The sequence below is a fragment of the Halichondria panicea genome, chromosome 4 (genome assembly GCF_963675165.1).
Source record: "Halichondria panicea chromosome 4, odHalPani1.1, whole genome shotgun sequence".
Lineage (NCBI taxonomy): Eukaryota > Metazoa > Porifera > Demospongiae > Suberitida > Halichondriidae > Halichondria > Halichondria panicea.
Window position 1 is genome coordinate 5,764,579 of NC_087380.1, and position 26,849 is coordinate 5,791,427.

At 40.2% G+C, this 26,849-nt stretch overlaps 3 protein-coding genes across 3 annotated transcripts in view; 1 reads left to right on the forward strand and 2 right to left on the reverse strand.

Moving 5' to 3' along the window:
• The window catches only part of LOC135334531 (serine/threonine-protein kinase Nek8-like), an 81,998-nt gene extending 60,396 nt beyond the window's left edge, over nucleotides 1-21,602 (reverse strand). The window contains exon 1 of the mRNA XM_064529756.1: nucleotides 21,597-21,602. The gene's annotated coding sequence lies outside the window, so the exon portion shown is untranslated. The remainder of the gene's footprint in view (nucleotides 1-21,596) is intronic.
• The window catches only part of LOC135334529 (transcription activator BRG1-like), a 32,881-nt gene that overhangs the window by 3,840 nt on the left and 2,192 nt on the right, over nucleotides 1-26,849 (forward strand). Inside the window, exons 7-19 of the mRNA XM_064529751.1 lie at nucleotides 343-391; nucleotides 709-912; nucleotides 1,720-1,883; nucleotides 2,260-2,437; nucleotides 2,850-3,092; nucleotides 19,536-19,757; nucleotides 20,441-20,574; nucleotides 21,286-21,428; nucleotides 22,283-22,470; nucleotides 22,847-23,018; nucleotides 24,116-24,252; nucleotides 25,825-25,932; nucleotides 26,611-26,823. Of these exons, the coding sequence (XP_064385821.1) occupies nucleotides 343-391; nucleotides 709-912; nucleotides 1,720-1,883; nucleotides 2,260-2,437; nucleotides 2,850-3,092; nucleotides 19,536-19,757; nucleotides 20,441-20,574; nucleotides 21,286-21,428; nucleotides 22,283-22,470; nucleotides 22,847-23,018; nucleotides 24,116-24,252; nucleotides 25,825-25,932; nucleotides 26,611-26,823 (2,155 nt within the window). The remainder of the gene's footprint in view (nucleotides 1-342; nucleotides 392-708; nucleotides 913-1,719; nucleotides 1,884-2,259; nucleotides 2,438-2,849; nucleotides 3,093-19,535; nucleotides 19,758-20,440; nucleotides 20,575-21,285; nucleotides 21,429-22,282; nucleotides 22,471-22,846; nucleotides 23,019-24,115; nucleotides 24,253-25,824; nucleotides 25,933-26,610; nucleotides 26,824-26,849) is intronic.
• LOC135334536 (uncharacterized) lies at nucleotides 8,590-9,490 on the reverse strand. Its single transcript, XM_064529761.1, has 2 exons — nucleotides 9,260-9,490; nucleotides 8,590-9,135 (listed from the first exon to the last, which is right to left on the reverse strand). Exons 1-2 carry the CDS (start codon nucleotides 9,399-9,401, stop codon nucleotides 8,732-8,734), a joined length of 546 nt encoding a protein of 181 aa, XP_064385831.1. The 5' UTR covers nucleotides 9,402-9,490; the 3' UTR covers nucleotides 8,590-8,731.

Here is a 26,849-nt window from a genome sequence, read left to right on the forward strand (position 1 = left end):
GAAATATACGGTATATACAACACAGGGTCTGTAGTGAACCTTGTACACGCATGTACATGCATGTAGCATAAAGTGGTCTCACATGGTTTTGGTTTTGGCCTTTGACTACATTGTAGCTAGTCAGTTATGTAAAAATGTAAATGTCAGCTTGTACAGGTTTTGAAAATAGTTCTGTGGCCAAAGAGACAGTCATAATGTGCTCACAACTCTCACACGCATGTTTTAGTGCATGTGTTGCTGAAACAATCACTTGTTTATCTATCCTTGTACATGTAGACGTACCCTCTCACGAGAACAGATGCTTACATATTAACAAGCATTAATTATTACTTGTGTACACAGGCACGAAGCTCTGGACAGTGACGAGGGATCGGACAGTGGTGAACCAGAGGTGGGTGTGTAGTCAAGGTTTAGTGTGTGTGTCTTACAACAGTACTGTATGTATACTGTTGGTCCTGTGTGGGCAGTGTGTAGCATTAGGGTGAACACACAATGTGATGCGTCTTTTAATGTGGAGCCTGAAATGTGTTCACATTATCTATAGTACAATCGATGCAACCTTAAATTGCTGTTTTTTCCACTTTTGTGTTGTACACTTTAGTATGCACTGTACACTACAATTGTACACTAGTCTCACTATGTATTGCTTTTGTTACGATATCCTGTTGATGTTCTTCCTCATTATTCAAAACCTCCCACCCCTCGTAGGACGAGGTGATCGAGGCAGACAAGGTCACGGAAGTGGACCCTGACGACCCCAAGGCTCTCTTAAAGGCAGCTGCCGTCGACGACGAGTACGGAAAGGGCAAAGCAGGCTCTGAGGCAACCTATTACTCCATTGCTCACACACTGAGGGAGCCTGTCTACGAGCAACCAAAGATGATCGCTTTTGGGCAGCTTAAGGAGTACCAGGTGAGCTTATTTCCTGTTCAGTAACCAATACGTGTAGATGTAGATGTAAGCATTAGACTATAATAGTTGAGTTTGTTCTTGGATTCAGAGGTGATTTATTATGTAGAAATTGCACAACACGTACATGTACATGTACATGCATTGTATGCATTGTACATGTACCATGTATGCTTTAGTGCTGCTTACCTGGATTCCACTGCGCTTTGTTTACAGCATCGATAGTCTTGCACAACAAGTTAATAGTTTAATAGTGGCAGATTTTGAGGTTGAAGCTTCGTTGTCAAATAAAAACTAAGAAGCTTGAACTTACAGTACATTGTAGCTAGCTACACACCCGGCCTTTATTCGAGGTATGTATTTACAGCTGTAAGTGATCCCGTATCATGAACAATGGAACAGGGTCGCTAAAGTAGAAAGCTAGGATTATGATTGTGGTGGTGTGCTTGTTGGTGCTTCTTTGCTTATCCTGATCCTAGCCCCAGAACATACCATAAGAGCCATATTTCTAAGACTCCAGGCTTCTTTCATAACTTTCCTGTGATCCTAGTCCACAATGAATGTCTCATACGCTACTCAAACTTCCTTCTCAAGTTCTCAAAAGTTTAAGCATGTCTCTAGCTCCTGTTACTTGCTGCTTAGCCAGCATTTGGTTGCTATAGACTTTATTATTCATGTCAACAGCCGAGGGTTGGCACTTCAGTTCTCTATAGTTATAATAGTGTGTAATTCACACAGCAACATCTGTACCCTCCCCCCCCACACACCACACACAACTCACACACCCCCCACACCACACACACCTCACAGGTGAAAGGTCTTGAGTGGCTGGTCTCGCTATACAATAACAACTTGAACGGTATCCTGGCTGATGAGATGGGGCTGGGCAAGACCATTCAGACCATTGCCCTGGTAACCTACCTCATGGAGAGGAAGGGAAACAATGGCCCCTTCCTCATCATTGTGCCTCTCTCGTGAGTTGGGCACCTGTTACTGTGACTGTTGTGTGTGACGGTGTGTGCGTAACTATGACTGTGTGACTGTATACATGCTATCGTATATCGGGTTATTTTCGTATTTTTCGTATCAGTAGAGCTTCTAAAACTGCGAAGTTTTTCGGCACAATAGGTTCAACGTCACTATTCTGAGCTGTATGGGGTAGTCTGCATGAAAATTTGCACCAGCGAAAATTACCCGCTATACGGTATATAGTTTTTGAGCTTCAGTGTGGATGTATCTGTACTACAGTAACAGTATAAGACGTGTTGCACTGTGCACATATTAAATTGTATCTTTGTACATGAATAATCGGTGTTGCGGTACTTACCTATATAACCACTTCCTTTACAGCACATTGTCCAACTGGGTGATGGAGTTCGACCGCTGGGCCCCGACAGTCATCAAGATATCGTACAAGGGCTCTCCAGCGGTGAGACGAGGACTGGGCAGCCAGATACGCCAGGGGAGGTTTAATGTGTTGCTCACAACCTACGAGTACGTCATAAGGGACAAAGCCACTCTCGCCAAGGTCAGTGAACAATGGCCGGTGTAGAGGCCTTGGGTTTGGTAGGGGAGAGGTGGACCTTACACATAACATGTATAACTATAAAATAATGTGTACATGCATTTGCCTGTATGCTAATACTCTAACTGTACAGGGCCCCATTGCAACGGTATTGTTGCTGATTGTACATGTATTTGAACTGCACAACAATCAGATTCTGTTTCAAAACGGAAAGTTGTATTAATTACCTAACGTGGTTAAGTATTTGTACATGTATGTAGTTACCCCATGCATTTTCTGTCATACATGTACGTGTAGCTAGCTACATTGATTGTACATGTGCATGTACTTGCTACAGTAGCATTCCAAGAAATAACGTCTACAACAAACTGTATACACACTGTACATTAGTGCGTGTAATAATTATATCCTGTAGGTTCGCTGGAAGTACATGATAATTGATGAGGGTCACCGAATGAAGAACCATCATTGCAAGCTGACGCAGGTCCTCAACCAGTATTACATCGCACCCCAGCGTCTCCTGCTCACGGGTACCCCCCTCCAAAACAACCTCCCTGAAATGTGGGCTCTGCTGAATTTCCTCCTCCCAACCATCTTCAAGTGTGTGACCACCTTCGAGCAATGGTTTAATGCTCCCTTTGCACTCACTGGAGAGAGGGTGAGTCATCGACTTACTGTTTGACCGTATATCTTTGATTAATCGTCTGGGTGTTTATTACTTAGGTTCCACAGCAAAGGTATTTATAACACATCTTGATTGTCCTGATAAGTTGTCCTAATAATACACATTTTGTTCTGCCATCAGGTGATATTGGTCAGACACTAAATCACCCATACAATGTCCTTAGTAATCTCTTAGAAGCTTTAATGAGGGTAAGGTAATGCTTAGCAGAAGCTTACCTAGTCGTTTTGTCACTCTGCTACATAGCTATAGGCCTCGTCTTGTGCAATAAACAAAAACACATGGCTGTTATGAGATCATTATTTTAGTGCGCATGCACATCATAACTATGACCTTTGGCCTTCAATCTTTGCATGCTATGACCGAGCAAGTAGCTAAATGGCCGGTCAAAATAGGCTAATTGCTCGGAAATTGACCGATGACCGACTGTTATTATACCTCTGCTAATGGCCATGCAGGCGTTTGATTGAAACAGCGCTTTTTATTAATCGAGGGAGTGGCTCATTCAGATTCGGCAATTATGAATCCCTTAGAATTCGTTCTAGGCTTCGTTATACATGTAGGAGTGAGGTACATATGTACTGGACTGGCTTAGGATTTGTGTCAGTGTTGTCTGTACATGCAATTCTTCATCTGTATGTTGAATAATCTGTCTACTGTGCGTATATGATAACTAAAAGGACTGTGTTTTTGAGTATAGTGTACATGCTGTGGTCCTATCGGTTTAGTGTTGTGAGTGCTGTGATTGTTGATGTTAGCTATATCCCATTGCACGAGTGCTAGGGCTAGTAGATTGAGTGTTCCTACATTATAGAGTATATGCAGCTTACAAGCTACAAGTAGCTGGCCCGTGTATGTAATAATGTTCTTGGGTGAGATCCAGAGGGGGGCTGTTTGCTGTTTTCTATCCAACCCTACTATTAGCACTATCGTGCTCAATCATTTCAATTCTTTACATTCTGTTGATATAACTTAACTTAGCTATTCTACTTAGTAGTTAGCTCTGCACTAGAATGCTAGCTGCTTCATAGCTTGCAGCTTAATAATTATAGACTTTGAACTGTTTGGCATCTTTTTAGCAAACGTACAAATGGAATTGTACTGTAAATTAATGTGTGTAGTCATTATAGTCTGCTAGTACTGTAGCTTCGTTGCCATAACGCTTGGCGCCTACACTGAGGCATCAGCACCCGCCGTGCTTTCATTGTATCAAGGGTTCATTGTATAATCAATTATTTGTACTTATATAATCAAAGTTCTCCATTTCTGTCAGTCTTCACCTGATGACTTTTTAGCCGTGGTTACTCAAATGTAGGACGAAGCTCTCGTACTCTGGTTTATCCCCATGATCGACCCAGCGATTGACCTTCCTGTCAATAGAGCCTGAGTAGGTGCGGCCCCCGTTATCAACGAAGGTTGTAACAATTGTTTCGATATTCCATCCATCAGTGCTTACTGCAATCAATGTTATGTTGGTCACATCAAAAATTGTGAAACATTCTTTAAGAGCGAAGGTGTAAAGTACGGCTTGGTTTACTTTATTTGGAATGTCAGTTATAGTAAACTTTTCTGTCGCTACATTTTCTGGGCTTGCTAACGAAACTTGAATGTCATGTGGTCCTGTTGATTGAGCATATGAAATGCCAGAGGTCTGGGCAAAGATGTCGAAGCCAGTCAAACAACTGCAAGACGTATTGGTATTGGAGACCCCTGTGTTTGGAGAAATGATTTGCAATAGATTAGTGTATGATGGCAGGGAGATGTGTCTTGTTAGAATTGTGTATACATGTATTATAATTATTATGCCTCAGTACGCATGCGCAAGTGAGTAGTGTGTGTCTGTATGTCTGTGTACACTGCTACAGCTGCTCAAGGATCAATGAAGAGTTTCTATAGTTTTTTGGGATTTTAATTCGTGGATTTGTAAAATAATGCTTGGTTCTTGAGTTATGCCTAGTTTTGCTTACTTGGAATGCCATATAGCGTTTTCAGAAGAGTGTGTAGAATAACTTGTCCACGGAGTGGTGCTACTCTACTTAGTAATTAGCTCTGCACTAGAACGCTAGCTATTGGTAGCTGCAAGTGTGAGAAAAGAGCTGCAAGGCTCTGCTGATGCAGCTATTAATTTAGACTTGGACTTTTGGCATCGATCGTTTTTAACAACAATAATGGTCGATCATTACCCACTCTTTGAGTTTTCCTTGCGATTTTGGATTCTGCTATGTATAAACTTAAGAGTGTGTATTAGTATAGCTTTATGTTATATAGCGTTGACACCTCCACCGAGGCGAGGCATCAGCACCCACGGTGCTTTCATGACAACAGAACTCAGACTATTTTGATTGGGAAACACGCTACGGGTATGCTGACCGCTTTAGAATCTAGAAAGCCGTTTTAAGTACCTGCTTGCTGCTGTTTGGCCTGTAGCAGCAACTCGATGATTGAGTTTAGTTCCTTTTCGTCTTCAGTCTCTACAAATGCTGTTGCCATGGACACAGCCAGAGTGAAGATAAGAAGGGTCAGCTTCATTCTTTGTCTATTGGAAATTTGGATGCAATCGAATAGTCCAAAATGATTCTCTGTGCACAATCAGTTCTTATATACGGTATTCATAATGTACCATATTCCCAGTATGTCAGTATTTTCATGGCTTATTGGTAATGGTAGCCAGCGTTCCTAGAAACATAATTATGTGTTTGGTGGTCTACTGGCCTCCAGTGGTATAATATTACACGAGAAGCCATGCTGCATTTCACGGTTTCTACATGACCACCGTGGTGTGGTATAAACAGCCATACATGTTGTGGCGACTGTGGGTTAAGCGATCAGATTTCTTACAGATAAATGTACACTGCAGCACTTAAGCCCATAGGTCAATACAGCTGTCTGACCACAGCCCGTGGATATGTATGTATCAGGTTGTTAGGAATCTCTTGAAGAGGTTGTTGCACACAAAGGAAACCTCTCAAAGCCAGCCATTTCTGGTGAATGACAGTCTTGCGAGTTGTGAGGCTCCAAATTATAGTAGTGTACTGGAAGTCCGCGCCCTTGATATGAAAACTTCTTAGGGATCTTAGGGCAGACTGATAATTATATATTAATCAAGAGTATAATTATGATAGAGAGAGAGAGAGAGAGTATCGAACGAAGGCATACTGTACATCAGATGTATGTGGAGAGTAACGTGACTTCCTGTATCTATCACAAGCTTGGAATTTGCACACTGACCAATCCAAGCGTGGGTGATGTAATTTACTTTCTATAGAAGTCTCTCTCCCCCCCCCCCCCCCAGCTATGCATTTAAGTTGTCTTGGGAGTTTAAGGAAACTACATATTCTGCAATACATTGACAATTACCATCCCATTGATGTAATTCAATTACATCAATTACATCGATTACCTTCCCACCTGCTACATGTATTATGTGACAGGAAAAATATGGCATTTGGAGCACAAATGTTAGTAATTTATGGGCTGCAGTGTCAAATGTCAAATGTTGGCTTAACATAGGTATCAATACAGTCCTTGTACTATATACTAAAATCTGATCCAATTCTTCCTCCGAAGCTCTTCATAGCTGAGCAATCTTTCTTTAATAAAGAGCATATTCTCAGCAGCTATAATTTTACATAATTTGCGAGTTTCCAACACACATGCAATATAACTCGGGCAGGCAAGAGGTATGTATGTGCACACTAAGCACATCATTGCGTATATTATAGGCAATGCTTTGCTGTGTCGTGTGCTATGAAACAAATTGCTGCAGTATATACCTACACGTACAGTAGCCCTCGTACAAAAGTTTCCGTTGCGTTTCATTGCACCTAACGTTCCGTTTTTACGGAGCCAGAAAAACGCTAACTAAACGGTAGCGTATTATTCATAAACGCATCGTAATTACGTATACCGTTCTACGAAGAAAAAACTGGTGGAATTTGCTGAGTTAGCAATAATAATTTTATTTATTCTGTACGTACTAAGCAAGCTACAAATGTACTAACTTCTCTAGTGTAATCCAGGGGCATACAAATAGCACTGGAAATACTGCAGAACTTACATGCAAGGCTGGAAGAAGATAAGAAAGTTGGCAGTAGCAAGTCAACCGGACCTCTGGAATCTTAGATACAGCTACATTATATTTATGCCTCAGTGCGCATGCGCAAGCGAGGTATACGGTAGTGTGTTTGTGTGTGTAGACTGCTACAGCTGCTCAAGGATCAATGAAGCGCAAGTAAGAGTTTCTATAGGCTTCTAGTCATGTTTTCTTGGATGTTATTGTGATTTTGCAAAATAATGCTTCGTTCTCGAGTTATGCCTAGTTTTGCTTACTTGGAATGCCATTGCAGCCTTTTCAGAAGAGCACGTAGCCAAACTTGTTTACCGAGTGTTGCTACACTTCTTAGTAGTTAGCTCTGCACTAGAACGCTAGCTATTGGTAGCTGCAAGAGTGAGGAAGAGAGCTGCAAGGCTCTGCTGATGGCAGCCATTAGACTTGAAGTTTGGCATCGATCGTTTTTAACAACAATCATGGTCGATCATTACCCACTCTTTGAGTTTGCATGCAGCAAATTGAGAAAATGTTCATCATGTGTATAAAATTAAGCTATTAGTAGCTTTATGTTATGTAGCTTTGGCATCTCCACCGAGGCGAGGCATCAGCACCTGTGGTGCTTTCATTTATATGATCTGATTGTATTATTACTTTGTTGAACACTTCGTTATAAATATAAATTATACACAATCGTATACAATGTCCTGTATCATTAAAACATCATGTCAAATGAAGAATAACAAATTCATGTACAGTGCTAATAATATAAATGTTCAAACTGAACGTCAGTACTCTAACTAGATCTAGCTCACCTTGACCTTGCTTCTTAAGGGTTCTGTACTTGCTCCATAGCTGTCTGTGAAGGATGAGGATTCTTTGTTTAGTAGAACAGTTCACCAGCTTGATTTCTTGAAACACTAGCCAGCTAGCTACCGAGCGAATCATGCAGCTACACGTGCGAACATTATTTCAGAATTAAAACAGGTATTTCCATACCGTATTAAATTTTAATGAGCTGGACTTCTGTTTTCGTTCCGTTTCTACGCAAACAGTTTTACCAATTGAACGGTATGGAATGGGAAATTTTATATAAGGGCTACTGTACTTGCCCCATAAGTAATTTTTGAAGTGCTGTCTTTGCGTGAATAGACTGGTGTCATAAATTTATGTAATTGTGTTTATTCTGTGTACATGTTAGTAGATTTTATTTTCTTTGTTCCTCCCTTGCTCTAGCTCGGGACATATCTCACTGCAATCGGTACACTGCATACATGTATAATACGCAGTTTACTACATTGCCCATTTCTAGAAATGCGAGATGTAAACTATATTGCTATTTTATGCGAGTGGCTATATCATTTTGAATAATTTTGTATTGCACAATTATTTGGCTTTTACTGATTCGAGGCATGCTTGAAAAAATGCGGAGGAAATAAGTCAATAAGTCTAAAATTTGCATCGGTACAGTATACATAAAATCTGATTTCCTAGCTAATTAAAATCTACAGTTCTAACTCTTCTCTATTATGTTCTCAGCTTTGGTCTATCTTCACCCGATGACTGCTTAGCCGTGTCTGCTCAAATTCAGAACAAAGCTCTCGCTCTTTGGCTCATCCTTATGATCGATCCAGCGATTGACCTTCCTATCGATAGAGCCTGAGTAGGTGCGGCCCTTATTATCAGCGAAGATTGTAACAATTGTTTCGATATTCCATCCCTTAGTGGTTTTTGCAACCACTGTTATGTTGGCAACATCAAATATGCTGAAGCATTGGGTTATCTCTGGAAGGTCAAAGCTGAATAGTTTTGCGGCATTTTTAGGGGGCAATCCAGTCAGCTTAAATGTTTTTTTCTCTCCATTTGTGAACATGATTTCAACATCATGTGTTCCTGCTGATTCAGCGTATTTAATGCCAGATGTCTGGGCAAACACGTCAAAGCCAGTCAAACAACTGAAAGTGGGGCAGCCTGCATGTGTGGAGAATAATGCATGATGGCAGGCAGACACATGTATCCAGCTGTATTATATCTTAACAGAAGCAGGCTCTTTTGCTTGTTTCGGGTACATGCATGTATAACTACAGTATATTACCTGTTTGCTTCTGGACTTTGGCTGACTGTAGCAGTGACTCAATAAACGAGTTTATTTCAATTTCTTCATCGATGTCCTCCATCTCTTCTTTTGCTGCTGCCATGGACACGGCCAGAGTGAGGATGAGGAGGGTCAGCTTCATTCTTCGTTTCTTGGAGGTCTGGATGCGATTGGTTAGATTGCAATAATCCCTTGTGCTTAACCAGTTCTTGTATGGGGCATCCTAAACTATGTAGCACATGCATGTTCATGTAGGAGTGTGTTTACTTACCTATAATGTACCATACTCATGCTATAATTATAGTGGTTGTTACAGTACTGCATATCGTGTATACTCCAAATATGTGTTGTTTTAGAATCGTGCCTATAGTACTGAGCAGTGTGTTATTTTAGTTAAGTGTGCGTAATTAAATGAAGTAGTCCCCAACCAACTGAAGGGATGTGGGTGACTTTAGTCATATACTTATAATTATACATGTAGCCGTAAGAAATGTGTGTAATTGTGTAATTGATAATAATATGCATGGCATCAAGGAAGAGTACGCAATTCCAATTAACTGTGCCAAGAGTAGAGGAGTACTCTTATATACTCTTGACTGAGGCATTCTGTTCCAGAGGAGGTACGACATAGGTTGACCTTTTGCTAATCGGTCGCTAATGAGTTACTCCCGTATTGCATTCCTGCAGCATAGATAGAGGAGAGAGGGATTGGAAACGATGTACCCTTGAAGTACCATCCGTGTTTCCCCGCGGTTTTAATCGAGGCTTACTTCCAACGTGGGGGTCTAAACATAAATAATTTATGAGAATTGTTTTTGCTGTTTGTAAAAAGTCCACGAGCCAGTTTTGCTGCTAAACATCAACTATTTGTGACCATTTGGGACACAGCATACTATACTTAGTTACAGAATTTTAGCTATATCATAGTAGCTAAACTAACACAAGCATGAAAATCGCTGTGTTAGACTAGCTACTTCACGACAATCAGGATTATATTTTCTTCAGTTCCAAATGATACTCACCATCAGGGGGCACTTGTTTAAGTTTTAGAGGGGTACTAAGATTGATAGACTAGCGGAAGATGCCTCTTGGAGAGACTCCAGAAGAGATAAACACTAAGAACAGTAAAATAACGCTGACGGTGCATAAAATACCTGCTAAGTCAACACAAAAATAATGTGGGCGTGATATCTTATCATGCTGCAGGAATGTAATACGGGAGTAACTCATTAGCGACCGATTAACAAAAGGTCAACCTATGTCGTACTTCCTCTGATTCTGTTCTGTCTTACCTAGAGGTCTTACGTATTTTAACCACTTCAAGTACAAATCGCTAACAATAACAACGCTATAGGAAAGGACAACATCAACCACCAATGTTATTCATTTAAGATTTCACAGTTTATACAATAGCATGTGGTTGGACAGAATGCCTATTATGGTTTTAAGTGGAGTTGCGTACTCTTTGTAACGAACTCTTGATGGCATGCGCTATGTAAAAATAAAATTTGCCGTTCTAAACAGTACGTTTATAGCTACATTATCGATGGCTAGATTTTGAGAACATAAATGTATGTACACGGAGCTACATTACAGTACCTTTTACGGCTTACAATGTCTGTGTGTATACGTGCGCTTTTAGTGTTTCGTAGAAAAAAACAGGAAACGAAGTGTCAACAATTCTGCTTTGGTTTCTGTTTTCTAACTATGCCCAGATACAATCGATACCCGGTCGTATTTTTCTCCATGAAAGAAAAATCGGCCTTGCATGAAACGAGGCTAGTAGTACATGCATGCCAATTTTGCTCTATACAGTATATAATTTGTCTCCTATCTTGAAAGTAAGTTTTAGACGTACTCCTTTGGGATAGTGTGGATTGTAGAATGGCATAGAGTACTGATTATAATTCGTATAACAAATTCTATCACATCTATCAATTTAGCAAATACAGTTATAATTGTGTGCTCCTAATAAAAGTAACCATCTTGTGCACCCTATTAAAGGTGTTCGTGTTTAGCAGTCCGTTTTCTTAATCATTCCCTAAGGTGTAAGGTTACGCATTCAAAAATGTGAAGAATTGAAGTGTACAGAGTTTAATTAGGAACTACATGCTGTTCATTAGCATAGTACCTTCCCACTGGCTACTTGACGGGTATAGTTAAAGTGAGAAAGATCACTCTGTTTATTAGCTTGCAGTCATATAATTAATGGACTTTGAACTTTCAAGATCCTTTTAGCAACAATCATTGTCAATTATTTCTCACCATTCTCTGCATGCAAATGTGTATGTTCAATTGATAACTGTACATGTGTATTATAATAACAGTCAGCTAGTAATATAGCTTCCACTGAGGCATCAGCACCCACGGTGTTTTCATTTTAATAGTGGCGGATTTCGATGTTAAAGCTTTGTTACCGAATAAAGAGTAAAAGCTAAACTTGCACGTTGGCTGGCTAGCTATGCATGGCCTTTATTCGAGGTACATATTTGTCACTGAAGTGATCCCGTACCAGAAACAATGGAAAAAGGTCACTAGAGTAGAAAGCTAAAATTATGATTGTAGTTATAGGCCACATTTCTAAGACCCTGGCTTCTTTCTTCTTTGCTAATGTTGCTGTGCTCAGCATACTTCTATAGACTACTTTAGTTATTACCCGAGGCGCACGTGGGCGGCCACGGGTATATAGTATAGTCTGTTTGTGTATTCTGAGTCTACTCACCTGGATGTCATAGCACTGCTTTACAGCATGATGATAGCCTTCACACAACTATAGTTGTTAGTTTTGTTAGTGACAGATTAAAAGCTAAGAAGCTTGAACTTTCTTCCGAGATTACGCCCACCCTAATTACTTGCTACAAAGCAGCTACAGGATGGGCTTAATTCTAGTTTTGTCTCGAAATCACACCCACTCATTAAGAAACTAAGTATTTTATGTCTGCGTCTGAGGCCTGCCAGCTCTTGGAAACACAATGATGGTAATGGTAAAGTAGCTAGGTATAAAGAAAAGTATTCAAGTCAAGCTAAAGTCTGCATCAGAAGGTTGTTCCTTGTCACTGTCGAGTCTTCCAACAGAGATTCAGAGAAGAATGACCTCGTCTCTTATGCTTGCAAATAGGAGCAATAATTATCGGATCTAACCATGCAGCTTACACAAGAAACTGTCTTTCTTGACAACTGCTCACTGACAAATGCAGGAAGTTTCACTCAAAATGGGGATGGGCGTAATTTCGGACGTGGGATAATCTTGGTAGAGTACGGTACATGTAATGTACGTTTGCTGTTTGGACTCGTGGTCCTTTACCAACTTTTACGTTAATTATTGCGCATGTGCCACAATAAGATGGCCATTATCCTTAGCACGGCAGTGCTATAATTAGGGTTGGGTCGAAAGCCCCCTCTGGATCTCACCCAAGACACAAGACATGAGTTTATATCTGTTGGACATGTATCATTTGTGATGTTTGCGCATTTGTGATGGTTGTGTGAAATATAGACTGAATTGAACATTGTATGAAAAAGTTATAAGAACAGCAAAACCAAACACAACATCATTTCATATTTTCTCAGTCTCTTCAGTGAGGTAATCTATAGAGAACTGTAGGTCCACAGGACAAACTAATCATAATGTTTTTGAGGATTGAGGTTGAAAAACACCCCTATATATAGTAGAGAGGTTTAAATATATACCGGAAGGAAAACAATTTTTGAGGTACGAGGTCATTCCTCGAAAATTTCGTACCTCGAAAGTAACCCGCTATATGGTATACGTATATGTATGTATGTGTTAGACACAGGGTTATTTATTGTGATGGATTTCTGCAGTGGGAGGATGCGCTCATCCCTATGTGTGAGAGAATCCTTTTTAAATCCCAGATCCTGCATGGCATAATCAATTTTCTTCATAGTATGCATATACCAAGTCTTTTCTTCTCTAGTTATAGATCAATAAAATTGTGTTAGTAGATTGAGTATGCATGCCTATAGCGTAATTATGTGTGATACTAATGCTGGCTATAATCACACATATTTTTATGTCGCATAAATAATCGGCGACTTTAGTTGGAGCCCTGTTAAATCCCCATTGCAATCTTGCACATGCAGAAAGAACTTGATCATAGTCCAAATTCGCCAAAGTTCATGCTAGCATAATACTAATTATATTTCTAGCACTACATTATACGTAATAATTTCCTAGCTAAAATCTGCAGTTCTCACTCTTCTCTATACTATATACATTCTCAGTTGTTGTAAATGTTCAGACGGCATGCTTAGCCGTGGCTACTCAAATTCAGGACAAAACTCTCGTATTCTGGCTTATCATTGTGGTCGACCCAGCGATTGACCTTCCTATCGATAGAGCCTGAGTAGGTACGGCCCTTATTATCAGCGAAGGTTGTAACGATTGTTTCAATATTCCATCCTTCAGTGCTCTTTGCAACCACTGTTATTTTGGCAATATCAAAAATGCTGACGCATTGGGTATTATCTGGAATATCAAAGCTGAATAGTTTTGCAGCATTTTTGGGGGGAAATTCAGTCAGCTCAAGTGTTTTTTTCTCTCCATTTGCGAGCAAAATTTCAACATCATGTGTTCCTCCTGGTGATTCAGCATATGTAACGCCAGATGTCTGGGCAAATATGTCGAAGCCAGTCAAACAACTGCAACTGGAGTCTCCTGCATGGGTGGAAAAATGAATGCATGATGGCAAGGAGATGCATGCATGCATATCCAACTGTATCATAATTATATCTTACAACAAAAGTCAGTCATGTATGGTGATTATAGGTTCAAGAAGGTATATATGTATACCTGTTTGCTGCTGTTTGGCTGACTGTAGTAGTGACTCAATGAAGGAGTGTAGTTCAGTTTCTTCATCATAGTCTACATGTGCTGTTGCCATGCAGGACACGACCAGAGTGAGGATGAGAATGGTCAGCTTCATTCTTCGTTTATTGGAGGACTGGATACGACAAGTTAGAATGCAATGATCCTTTGTGCATAATCAGTTCTTATATACAGTACATGTGCATGTTCCCAGAATCATCGCTAATATAGTTGTTGTGGTACTGCATATCGTGCACCCCACGTATGTGCAGTCAATGAAATGTGCATCCCAATTATGTGTTTTCTTGGAACATCCCTCACTCCGTTATTTTAAGTAATTCATCCATTAGCTATAGACATTATGTTATGATACTGCATACCTGCACCTAGACTCGCAAGCCACTCCTTTTTCTCTGATTGGACAGGGAAATAAATTTACAGGTATATTTATTGTCAGTACAGGTGGTCAGTCATCCATGCATGGGCAATCACATACTGTATATGGATATTACATGTAAACTTTCACAACATAGATTCTGTCTATATTATATACATGTATAAATGTGCATGCTATCTGGTCAGGGTTGGGATATTGTACAGTGCATTGTATAATTATGTGTTTGGCACACACGCAACATTGCTTTAGTTTTGCAGCATACTGCTAGAAATCAATGCGTACTGTTATTTATATGAGCTAGCACCTATCATGTTGCATATTTTTTTATAACACAATCGGCTTTTCATCTAGGCCTGTACAAATCCCGATCGAAATCGTGGCATTTAATCAAGGAAATAATTATGACTTACTAATTATTTTTGGGAGCCTTAAAATTGGCAAGATCACAAATGTTTCTAGCACTCTATACATGCAGACTTGTTTTACTGCTGTGTACCATTACTCCATGCATTGCTAATGGTGTTGTGATACTGCATACTGTGGTGCACCCGAGTTATGTGTTTTCTTAGAAACGTATTTACAGTACTTTGTGTGTAAGGTACCCCCCCTCCCCATCCATTAACTAATGGCACAGGGGTGTCTTTAGTAGTGAACACCGTATACCCGGGTTTCGAATACGTATTATGGTTAATTAAGTGCAAACAACAATGCATGGTATGTACAAGTTTGTTTGCAATGCAAAACCATAGATAGTGTGGCAAAACCTCGCAATTTGCTATCAACTTATAATTATGTAGAATACCAAGAGGGGGAAAAAGTAAAGTTCAAACAGGTGGCCGAACGGTCTATGGCCGGGGGGCGGGGTGCAGTATTTGTATAATACCTACTAATGTTTCTTGACAATATTTTGCACACAGCTTCTCAATTCTCAATCTCAATGTCCTCTAGCACAACACTGGCACAATGCATTCATGACTACATATAACTCATCTGTTCAGCCCCAGGAATACTTTCCTAAAATTCAACTAATAGCTTATCAAACACTGTGCACGCAACAGTTACACTTGCACAGATTGCACATTCAATCAGGGTAGAGCTCCTTGTCATTCGCTGTGTTGGGAAAATATGAATTACTCCCTCCCCCCCAAATACGATAGGGGGGCTTAAATATTTATCCCCCTACATGTATAATGTCACACTGTATGCACACATAGTTATGTCTGTTTCGTACATTGTGAGTATAGCATATTTCCTACAAAGGTGTTGGGTTACTCATTCAAAGTGTAGAGACTGAGTGTTTGCATGCCCTGCAAAGTGGCATTAAATTTAAATGTGTAGCTTACCATAGCAGCTACACATGGTGTGTGTGTGTGTCAATTAGCATTGGGTACATATCTTGCTTCCTACTTTGTGTGAGTGTGGTTATAGGTGCATTTGTGGGAGTGTTGCTATGGCTACTAATAACTACATGTAGATAATAGAGGAAGCTTCCAGCTTCCTCTGTTATCTATGGTAGTTGCTTCCTACTTTGTGGGAGTGTGGTTATAGCGTGCATTTGTGGGAGTGTTGCTATGGCTACTAATAACTACATGTAGATAATAGAGGAAGCTTCCAGCTTCCTCTGTTATCTATGGTAGTCATTAGCATTGAATTACATGCTGTATACGTGTACCTAGCCACCTGCTATGTATGTGTATCACCTTCCAGTATTTCCGGCAAAAATTAGAATTCATCGGTCCTAGCAAGTAAATAAATGGGTTTGTGTTGCCGTGGACCGGCAATGTTAGAACTACAACGTAGGATGAGCATTGATTCTTGTTACTTAGTGCAATTTGATATGGACAATGATTTCCTAACTGCCTACGGGCTAAATTACATGTACACAAAACTAAGGCATTTGCTCGTATGGTGTTCTCCAGTTTTCTATCAGAAATGAATAACTCGAGGTGCACCCTGCCTGTCGTACGCATGCTTGTGGGTAAAGGTATTCCCATGCACATGTTAAGTTGCTTTCTTGTGATGTCATTGGAATTTGTTGTATGTGGTTAACTGGCATTCGCAATGTTAGGCCCTGGCAACTTATGCTCCTTTTCTTCCTATTATGCTTTTGAGCAGCCCCCCAAATTCAGCGTATTATGCTCGTCGAAAGAACCCATTATGCCCCATATTGACGTCATAAATAATCTTTTTTCAGCAGTAGTAACAACTCTTGTTGTATTGTACATTTCAATACAACAAGGTCCCATAATTAAAGACTGAAGATTCAATATAATCTTCTAGATGTAAAAGAGGCATTTAAAAGAGAAAAAAGACGTTCAGCAGCAGCAGAGGAACGTTGCATTTGCACCAAACTGACCAAATCAAAATTTTAACCCTATTATGCCCCAATTATGTTTGCTTGTTTAGTTTGTACTATACATGCACATGTATAACATTCGAGGACCTCAAATGCTCTTCTTGAAATCTACAAATAATGCAGCAGTATATTGTTTTATTAGGTTTTCTATTGTCCTCAGTTTGTTGACTATCAATCACTACTTGATTCATCAAATTCAGATCAAACTCTGGCTTATCCTTATGATTGACCCAGCGATTGACCTTCCTATCGATAGAGCCTGAGTAGGTGCGACCTTTGTCATCAGCGAAGGTTGTAACGATTGTTTAGATATTCTATACGTCAGTGCTTGCTGTTATTATTGGTGTTAAAGCTTCGTTGTGAAGTAAAAGCGAGCAAAATCTGAACTTGCAGCGGGGGCTAGCTATACCCGGCCTTTATTTGAGACACTTATTTGCAGCTGAAGTGATCCTGTACCAAGAACAATGGAAAAGGGTCACTAAAGTAGAAAGCTATAATTATATGATTGTGCTTGTTGCTGTTTGCTGATCATTGCCCCAGGACATCCATATTTTAAGTACTCCAGGCTTCTTTGCTGACTTTGATAAGTGATCCAAGTAAATGTCCATGTCAACAGCCGAGGGTTTAGCACTTCAGTGCTCTAGTTTCCTATCCTTGTTCCAGCTGAGTTGTTCTAGAAAATGAGGGGCCATAAGCACTGTAATCCCTAACTAATGTCATAGCAATATATGCAATCACACATGTTGCAGTTTCTACTATAACAAGTAACTTCCTAAAATCTAATCTGCATGTAGTTCTAGAAATCTGTCCTAACATGTCCTCAGCTTTTTATAATGTTCACTACACAATCTGCTTATAGCCGTGGTTTTGCAAAGCCAAGACAAATCTCTTGTGCTCTGGCCTATCCTTATTATCGACCCAGCGATTGACATTGCAATTGAATGTGCCTGAGAAGTAACGGCCCTTGTCATCACGAAGTATATAACGATTGCTTCCCATCAGTTCTTATACAGTTATGGATAAGAAGGTCATTTTTCCCCCAATTAGACTTTAGTCAAAACATTGCATGTGTGTGTGTGCACAGTTTTTACTCTAAACATGCATGTATATAACTTTAATTAAATGTTGTTCTCTAGAGAATTACAACTACATCTAATAATTATGTCCTCAGTTTTTGTTTGTTTTCACCCAATGACTGCTTAGCCGTGACTGCTCAAATTCAGAACAAAACTCTTGTGCTCTGGCTTATCCTTATGATCTACCCAGCTATAAACATTGCGATCGATGGAGCCGGAGAAGTAACGGCCCTTGTCATCAACAAAGTATGTGACGATTGATTGGATATTCCATCCGTCAGTGCTTACTGCAATCAATGTTATGTTGGTAACATCAAAAATTGTGAAACAATCTTTAAGAGCGAAGCTGTAAAGTTTTGCTTGATTTTGTAACGGAATATCGGGCAGGTGAACCCTTTGTCTTTCTCCGCCTACGAACGAGATTTCAACATCATATGATCCTATCGCCAGAGCTTTAACAGCACCTGATGTCTGGACAAACATGTCGAAGCCAGTCAAACAATTTCTGCAGTCCCCTGTGTAGAGAAATGAATGGCAGGGAAATGTACGTGTTTGTCTTAGATTAAACAACATGTAATGGACCTTTGAGTATGCTGACTGCTGTGTAATAAAAGTAGTTTTTAGATATAATTGTATATTACCTGCTTGCTGTTTGGCTGACTGTAGCAGCAACTCAATGAAGGAGTTTATTTCAGTTTCGTCATCAATATCGGTCTCTACAAATGCTGTTGCCATGGACACAGCCAGAGTGAAGATGAGGAGGGTTAGCTTCATTCTTTGTTTATGAAGAACTGGATGCAATCGAAAAGTCCAAGTTAGATCCCTGTTGGATTGCTATTGGCCTTTACGTTTAGCTGCTTTTGTATACAGTGTACGTACTAGTACGTAGGACACCATACAAATTTAACATGCATGCCATGGTCACTAAGCATGCGCCTGGAAAGCATTAATTACTACATACTTGTTTTGGTTAATTCGTCACTCTCAGCCAATCTCGTCTCAGTTTGCAGGAATGGGCTACTTACTTACTAGCTGGAATAGACACATTTGTATTACTGTCATCAGATTTGCTGCTACATTTAGTGTGTGTGTGGTGTTTGGCCTTTGTTTACTGTTTTTGAAATAGTCCCATGCACTTACAATGCCAGCTTTGGTATCCAGGTCCTTTGTGGGGGACGGTGGTGAAATCTTGTTACAACTTACTGCCCCCCTAGCCTCGATTCCAGGCCGCGAAGAGAAAGGTGCTGCAATTTGCTATATGATATTTTATGCTGTCAAATGGAAGGCCTATTCACTATGTGAAGTAATTTCCGTAACAGCTGCTTTGATTCTAATACATAATTATATCCTAGCCAGGCTGGGGGTCACCGCTGTCGCTGTTATCACACCTCACAATGGCTAGGAGGTAGTGGTTGTGTGGGCTCTATAATTATGGTCTATTGTTTTCTTACGTGTGGTGTACGTAACTGCACAATTACATACACTGTATGCGCACGTTTATTACTCATGAAATCTGAGAGAGAAAGTTATAAACTTTTTCCCTCTCAGATTTTAAAAGCACTAATTAATGTACATGCCAGTATATATTTATCCCCCCTCCCACACACACATGCACACAGATGGAACTGAACGAAGAGGAGACCATTCTCATCATCCGTCGTTTGCACAAAGTGATTCGTCCGTTTCTCCTGAGACGGCTTAAGAAGGAGGTGGAGTCTCAGCTGCCAGACAAAGTGGAGTATGTCATTAAGTGTGACATGTCGGCTCTACAGAGACAGATGTACGGTCACATGCAGAAAAAGGGCATATTGCTTACGGATGGGTCAGAGAGGGACAAGAAGGTATGTACGGGTGATTTCTTAACTGTTCAACATAAAACGTGACTGCTATAACACAGATAATTATGTTTCCTTATTGATGTTAATTGGAAACTTTTCATCTCTTAGCCTATCAGTTACCACGCTCTATCAGTTGCCATAGGGTAATATTCCATCAACATTACTTCTCTCATGATGTAATTGTAACCATGTCAACTCGCTTCAAATGTGCAATATTGGAATGTGAAATTTAAGCTAATTTGTGTCATAGAAGTAGGGGAGAGACCGTCTGAGCACGTTAGTCTGAAGGTCATTTCACAATGTAAAATGGAATGTTGATTGTCATGACGTCAGTGTCATAAACCAGAAGCATGCAAAGGTCAACCCTTGACTAGCAGCTTATGAATTTTTGTTTGGCTTGCTCTGCCGCAGGTATAGTGATGCCTCAGTAGAGGCACCTGAACATTTGCACGCAACGTACATGTAACTTCATAGAATTGAGATACTCTTGTTCATGGGATAACCAAGACATAGACTGTGTACCAATCGTGTCTTAATTGTATTCAAACTGTATCATATAAATCATAAATTAAACCCATTAAGTATAGCTAGACTTTTAAGAAGTCCAAGACTGCCAGTGTGGTTAGTTTACCAAATATTTTTGTTCAGCGCACCACTGAAAAGTTCTATAATGTATAAACCCTCAGGGTCGTGGTGGATCTAGGGCCCTGATGAACACCATCATCCAGCTGAGGAAGATCTGCAATCATCCCTTCATCTTCACTGAAATAGAGGAGTCTTACTGTGAGCACATCGGACTACCCACCTCCTTCGCCACAGGGTGAGTCATGTGACCTCTGTGTGATAATTGAAGGTCATAATGCACTCCTAAAAAGGCTTTGAGAAACCTGGAAGTTAATTTTGAGATCAATTGTGGGCGTTTGAGGATTCTAAACTAATAGGAACAGACTGTTTATGTTTCTAAGCAGTACTGTACAGCTCATCTTACACTGTATGTACTCTTTATATCGCGTACATGTAACAAGTGTGTACTAAAAGCATACAGTTCGTACCGTACGTGTTATTTATTTTCTTATACGGTCACGTAACCTCGAGGCATAATTTGGCAAGGTCGTCGTGAGATAAAACAAATATAGCGAGTGTTGTATGCAATATAAGCTTGGCAGCTCGCCCTCAGGCTTGTGGTATATTCCATTCACAACTCGGTTTGTTTTACGTAGCTACATGAACATGAATGTTGTACAACCAACCACACTTGTTGTCTGGCCACTGCAAAGATCAAAGCATGCTGTATGTATTTTATGTGCTTGCGCTACTAAGCACACACGTAATATTTGCAACCATATATTTCATTGCATTGCGTAGGTTCAAATTGCCATACAGCAAGGCCCATGTACAGTGACATAATGCCTGAGGGCCGCACTCGTGCCATGCAATAACTAATATCTAGTGCTGACACATTTGTGTACTTGCTGTGTAGTACTATTCTTACTATAGTGTTTGTTGATATCGTGTAATCTCCCCGTTACAGAATTGAGTTAATTCGTGGGTCAGGGAAGTTTGAGGTGCTGGATCGCATGCTGATCAAGTTCAAGGCCATGGGCCATCGGATACTCATCTTCTGTCAGATGACCACCCTCATGACCATCATGGAAGAGTTCTTCTGCTGGAGAGGTGAGTGGCTGCTCTTGCAAGTAATGTTGCATTAAACTAACTGTGTAAATCTATGACCATCACGATGGCCTCTCCCTTGGTGAATGGTGAATGTACGTTGTGTACAGTGCATTAGCCGTGTACAGTGGCTATAACCTATACCGTATAGCAGGAAGTGTTCGCAGGTGCAAAGTTTCGCTAGAGAGCCCTCAAAATAAAATGTTTGTGGGTTGTAATATTCGCATTTCGAAACCACACCTACCAAGAGCTTTAGTAAAATACCGGTGCATGGGAGTTTATCCCAGTTTTAATATTTGCGTTAACGTGATCCTTATAGTTCATACTCACACAATATTGACTGTTTTTTTTTCTGCCGTGGCTATAATTATAGTTACTGTAGTAGTCTGTCTAATTGGCGATATCATAATGAAAGCACCGGGTGCAAATGCCTCGATGGAGAAACCAATTTGAAAGCTTTTTCAAGGAAGCTACAGTACTATGGGAGACTATTAACTACTAAGTAGAATAGCTAAGTTTATGTCAACAGATGTTGCTACACACAAGCCTTCAAAATAAGCAAAACTAGCCATAACCCGAGAATGAAGAATTATTTTGTAAATCCACTAATTGCAATCCTAGAAAACATGACTAGAAGCCTATAGTACTTGCACTTTATTTATCATTGAGCATCTGTAACAGTATATACACAGACACACAAACACACTATTGTTAGTGTACAGTATACATGTTAATGACCTCGCTGTGCATGCCCATCCGAGGTGTAATATTTACAGTAGCAGAGTTACCGTACATGAATAATCTTTCAGCACTCTTGTAGTTACATGCACGTGTATAAGTACACCCCCTTCCCTCAGGTTACAAGTACCTCCGTCTAGACGGTTCCACCAAGGCAGACGACAGAGAGGAGCAACTGAAACAATTCAACGCTCCAGGCTCCCCCTACTTTGTGTTCATCCTCAGTACGAGGGCGGGTGGGCTGGGTCTCAACCTGCAGGCTGCCGACACTGTTATCATCTTTGACTCGGATTGGAACCCTCATCAAGTAATTCTATGTTGTATGACTGGGTGGCTTAGTAGTCTTACAATGTACATGTGTACATTTAGAATGGCCGAGTAGTACCGTTTGGTTGTGTATAGAAATTATGATACATGCATGTGTACATGTACATGTACAGTTAAACCTGTATTGTGACCAGTCACACTGTGAGTACATGTACATGTGTAGGTCACCCTCTGGGATATAGCTTGCATGGTTAATGAATAAGCCCAACCGTTTCCATAGCATAATTAATGTGGGCGGGCCACTTCATTATTATGTTGGTCTCCGCAAGTTGTACCGCTATATAGAACATTAATTTCACCTCACGCCCCTATGCGTTTATATTGAACATCAATTTATGGTAACTGCACCCCCTCAGGACATCCAAGCTCAGGACCGGGCTCATCGTATCGGACAGACTCGTGAGGTGAGAGTACTGCGTCTGTGTACTGTCAACAGTGTGGAGGAGAAGATATTGGCAGCTGCCAGGTACAAGCTAAACATGGATGAGAAGGTCATCCAGGCTGGCATGTTCAACCAACAGTCAACAGGTGACAGCTAGACTATTAGAGTTACTCAAATGGAGTGCCGATCGAATTAGTCATGTCCTTAGCATAACTATTACTCGAGGCGCCCACGAGTATGTGGTAGCCGTTTGGTTTGGTTTGTTTGTAATTTCTGAGCCTGCTCACGCGTGTGTGTGTGTGTGTGTGTGTGTGTGTGTGTAGACCGCTACAGCTGCTCAAGGATGGATTTGCAAAATAATGCTTCGTTCTCGAGTTATGCCTAGTTTTGCTTACTTGGAATGCCATTGCAGCCTTTTCAGAAGAGTCCGTAGCAAAACTTGTTCACCGAGTGTTACTACTCTACTTAGTAGTTATAGCTCTGCACTAGAACGCTAGCTATTGGTAGCTGCAAGAGTGAGCAGAGAGCTGCAATTAATGTTAGACTTGAACTTTTGGGATCAATCGTTTTTAACAACAATAATGGTTGATATTACCCACTATTTGCATGCATCAAAATTAAAGATGTTCATCATGATAATTATAATCGTATAAAAGCTAGCTATTATAAGTTTTATATGTTATGTAGCTTTGGCACCTCCACCGAGTCATCAGCACCCGTGGTGCTTTCATTAGTATTAGTGGCAGAATTATGATTAGGGTTGTTGCTCCCTAGCCCCAGAACATACCAGGAGCTATATTTAAGGCTCTAGGCTTGCTGACTAACTTTGCTGTGATCCTGGTCTCTATATCCATCCATTCTCATAAGTTTCAGCATACTTCTATAGAGTATATTGAATTTCATTGCTCATGTTACTTGCTATATAGCTTCCATGCTTCATACATGTAGATATATGTACTTGCATTTATTGTATTCATGTAAAAGTCGAGGGTTAGCACTGTAGTTGTGTCAGCAATTCTGCTAAGCTCATTCAAATCTTAATGCACTATAGTGAAAAACCCCAATGTACGTACATGTAGGTACAGCCTATTTCAATATTGGTAATGCATGCATGTGCAAGTGCATGTACATGTATGATTGTCTATCTACTGCCCTATACCATGCATACTACAATTATGTGTTACCACAACACGCACAGTACTATCCATACACATTCAGTACACCTGTACCCTTGTCCTTGTAGGCAGTGAGCGTCGGGCTTTCCTGGAGACCATCTTAGAGGCAGAGGCAGTACAGGAGGAAGAGGAAGAGGAAGTACCTGATGACGAGTCCCTTAACCTCATGATCGCCAGGAACGAGGAAGAACTGGAGCTCTTTAATGTCAGTGTGCATAGGGAAGAATAGTGTGTACGCATACATGCAATGTCTGTTGGTGGTCTCTTTGTGTGTGTATATTTGTACATGTATATACCGTCAAAGCAAATATATATTTTTTGCATTCTCCCAATTAGTGTGTTACATTACTGATAGGCTAGCCTGTACATGCACCTATTATAATAATATAGTTCAGCTTTTCTACAGATCTCTTCTCAATGTAAAGCACCAGTATATACAGCAACTGTAGTATACAGTGCAACAACCAAAGAGAGTAGATTTTTTTTTGGTACACATTTTTTACATTTTGTGGCATATCTTCTAAAGTAAAAGTGATATGATCTATTTGAGTGCAGGTACTGAAAGTTCAACTATTGGCGCTTCCATTGGACCACCACCTGTTACATCACATGACATCATCAGTATAAAATGGCTGTCTGAAGATGTGTACTTCCGAAAATATGTTAGGAATAGAAGTAGCTTATTTGTTTGAGTTAATATCTGAAATTTGTTGTGCATGTATCTGAGTATATTGCTCATCTTTTGAGCTTCAACAGAAGTCTGGGCTACTAGTAAGTTCTGAGAAATACTGCATTTTGTTGTTTTTTGGTGGCAAATATGTTAGGAATACAACTTTCGATTTTATATTAGTTAAGGTCTGATTTTTGAGCAGCATGTACTACAATAGTGTACTTTTCATCTGTACTAACTTACAGGAGTTAGGCTAGCCTCTTCTTTGCTAGAGCGGCCCATCTTGTCAAAAACATTGCTTTTTATGACTTTTGGGGCGATTTGGCTACGTAGTAAGCTCAATTACCACGCCCCTGTGACACAGAATGACCAACACCAACTGTGTATTTGCAGGTAGACATCACATGACCTTTGGATGTAGCAAATAACAACAAGATGATTTGTGATGTCACAAATCAATGAATATCATTGCATACGTCAGCAAAAGTAGCAAAACGGAGCAAAATCACCATTTTTGACAAGAAGGGCCGCTCTAGCAAAGATAAGACTGGTCTAGCTCCTGTAAGTTAGTACAGATGAATTCTATGCTATTGTAGTACATGCTCCTCAAAAATCAGACCTTAACTAGCATAAAATCGAAAGTTGTATTCCTAACATATTTGCCACCAAAAAACAACAAAATTCAGTATTTCTCAGAACTTACTAGCAGCCCAGACTTCCGTTGAAGCTCAAAAGATGAGCAATATAGTCAGGTACATACACAATAAATTTCAGATCTTAACTCAAACAAATAAGCTACTTCTACTCCTAACATATTTTCGGAGGTACACATCTTCAGACAGCCATTTCATAGTGATGATGTCATGTGATGTAACAGGTGGTGGTCCAATGGAAGCGCCAATAATTGAACTTTCAGTACCTGCACTCAAATAGATCATATCACTTTTACTTCAGAAGATATGCCACAAAATGTGAAAAAAATAAATAAAAAAAAAATCTACTCTCTTTGGTTGTTGCACTGTAGACATCATTCTCTGTACATGTACACACCATTAGTTCATTAATTGGATGCAATCACGAACTCTCTATTCATTCTCTCACTTACAGAAGATAGACAGGGAGCGAGACGAACAAGAGAGGCAGGACCCAAGGTTCAAAGGGCGACTGATTACAGTGCAGGAGCTACCTGGATGGTTGATCAAGGATGAGGATGAGGTACAGTGTACACTCATTCCCATGTGCATACATTAAATTTTATGTATAGTTTCTAAGATATATACATACCGTATAGCGTGTAATTTCGAGGGGTATTATTTTCGTGGGCAAACTGACCTTCACGAAATTTTTCCCCACGAAAACGTAGGTGTGGCTTACTGGAACACATGCAATGCTAAATGTTTACTCACGAAAATCACCGTTTTCGAGTTGAACGAATTTTTTACCCCACGGAAATTACCCGCTACATGTATAATTATGGTATAGAAAGTGCAATATCTACAATGTAAACCTCAAGGGGCCATAACTTCAGCAATGCATACCTTCTGTACATAACACTAAGTCACTTGTGATTTAAGAACATTTGTTGAGCATTTTTAATTTGGCGATTTGGCAAATTTTATCAATTATCACCAAATTGACCGGTGGATGCAGTATAGTAGCCACACCCGGGACACCAAATCAATTTCAGTTCAAATGGCTCATTCGCATACTCACCAAATTTTCTGTTTTAGATATATACAGGTAGGCACTGCATATAGGTACGTACATGTAAGCACTGCATAACTGACATGTGGTACGCCAAAATCCATCAATTTTTAAAACAACAAAAGTTTGTACCTATTTCAAGGTTGTGTTGATCACCTGTTCTTAATGGTATTTGCTCCCCCCTCTCAGGTGGAGCAGATGACGTTTGAAGAAAATGAAGAGCGTATGTTTGGTCGTGGGGCCCGACGTCTTAAGAAGGAGGTGGACTACTCCGAGGCTCTCACTGAGAGGGAGTGGCTTAAAGCCGTTGAGGACGGAACCCTTGATGAGAAGGAGGAAAGAAAGAAAAAAAGGAAGAAGAGAAAGACAGATCCTATTTATGGAGAGGATGACGGTATAAAGGTGAGATAGTGTGTAATAGCCACTGT

Bases quoted from the DNA above. Each gene is read 5' to 3' on its own strand.
- LOC135334536 (XM_064529761.1), bottom strand. From the start codon at position 9,401: ATGAAGCTGACCCTCCTCATCCTCACTCTGGCCGTGTCCATGGCAGCA. The intron at 9,136-9,259 runs GTAATATACTGT...CCACACATGCAG, and splicing joins CAAAGTCCAGAAGCAAACAG to GCTGCCCCACTTTCAGTTGT.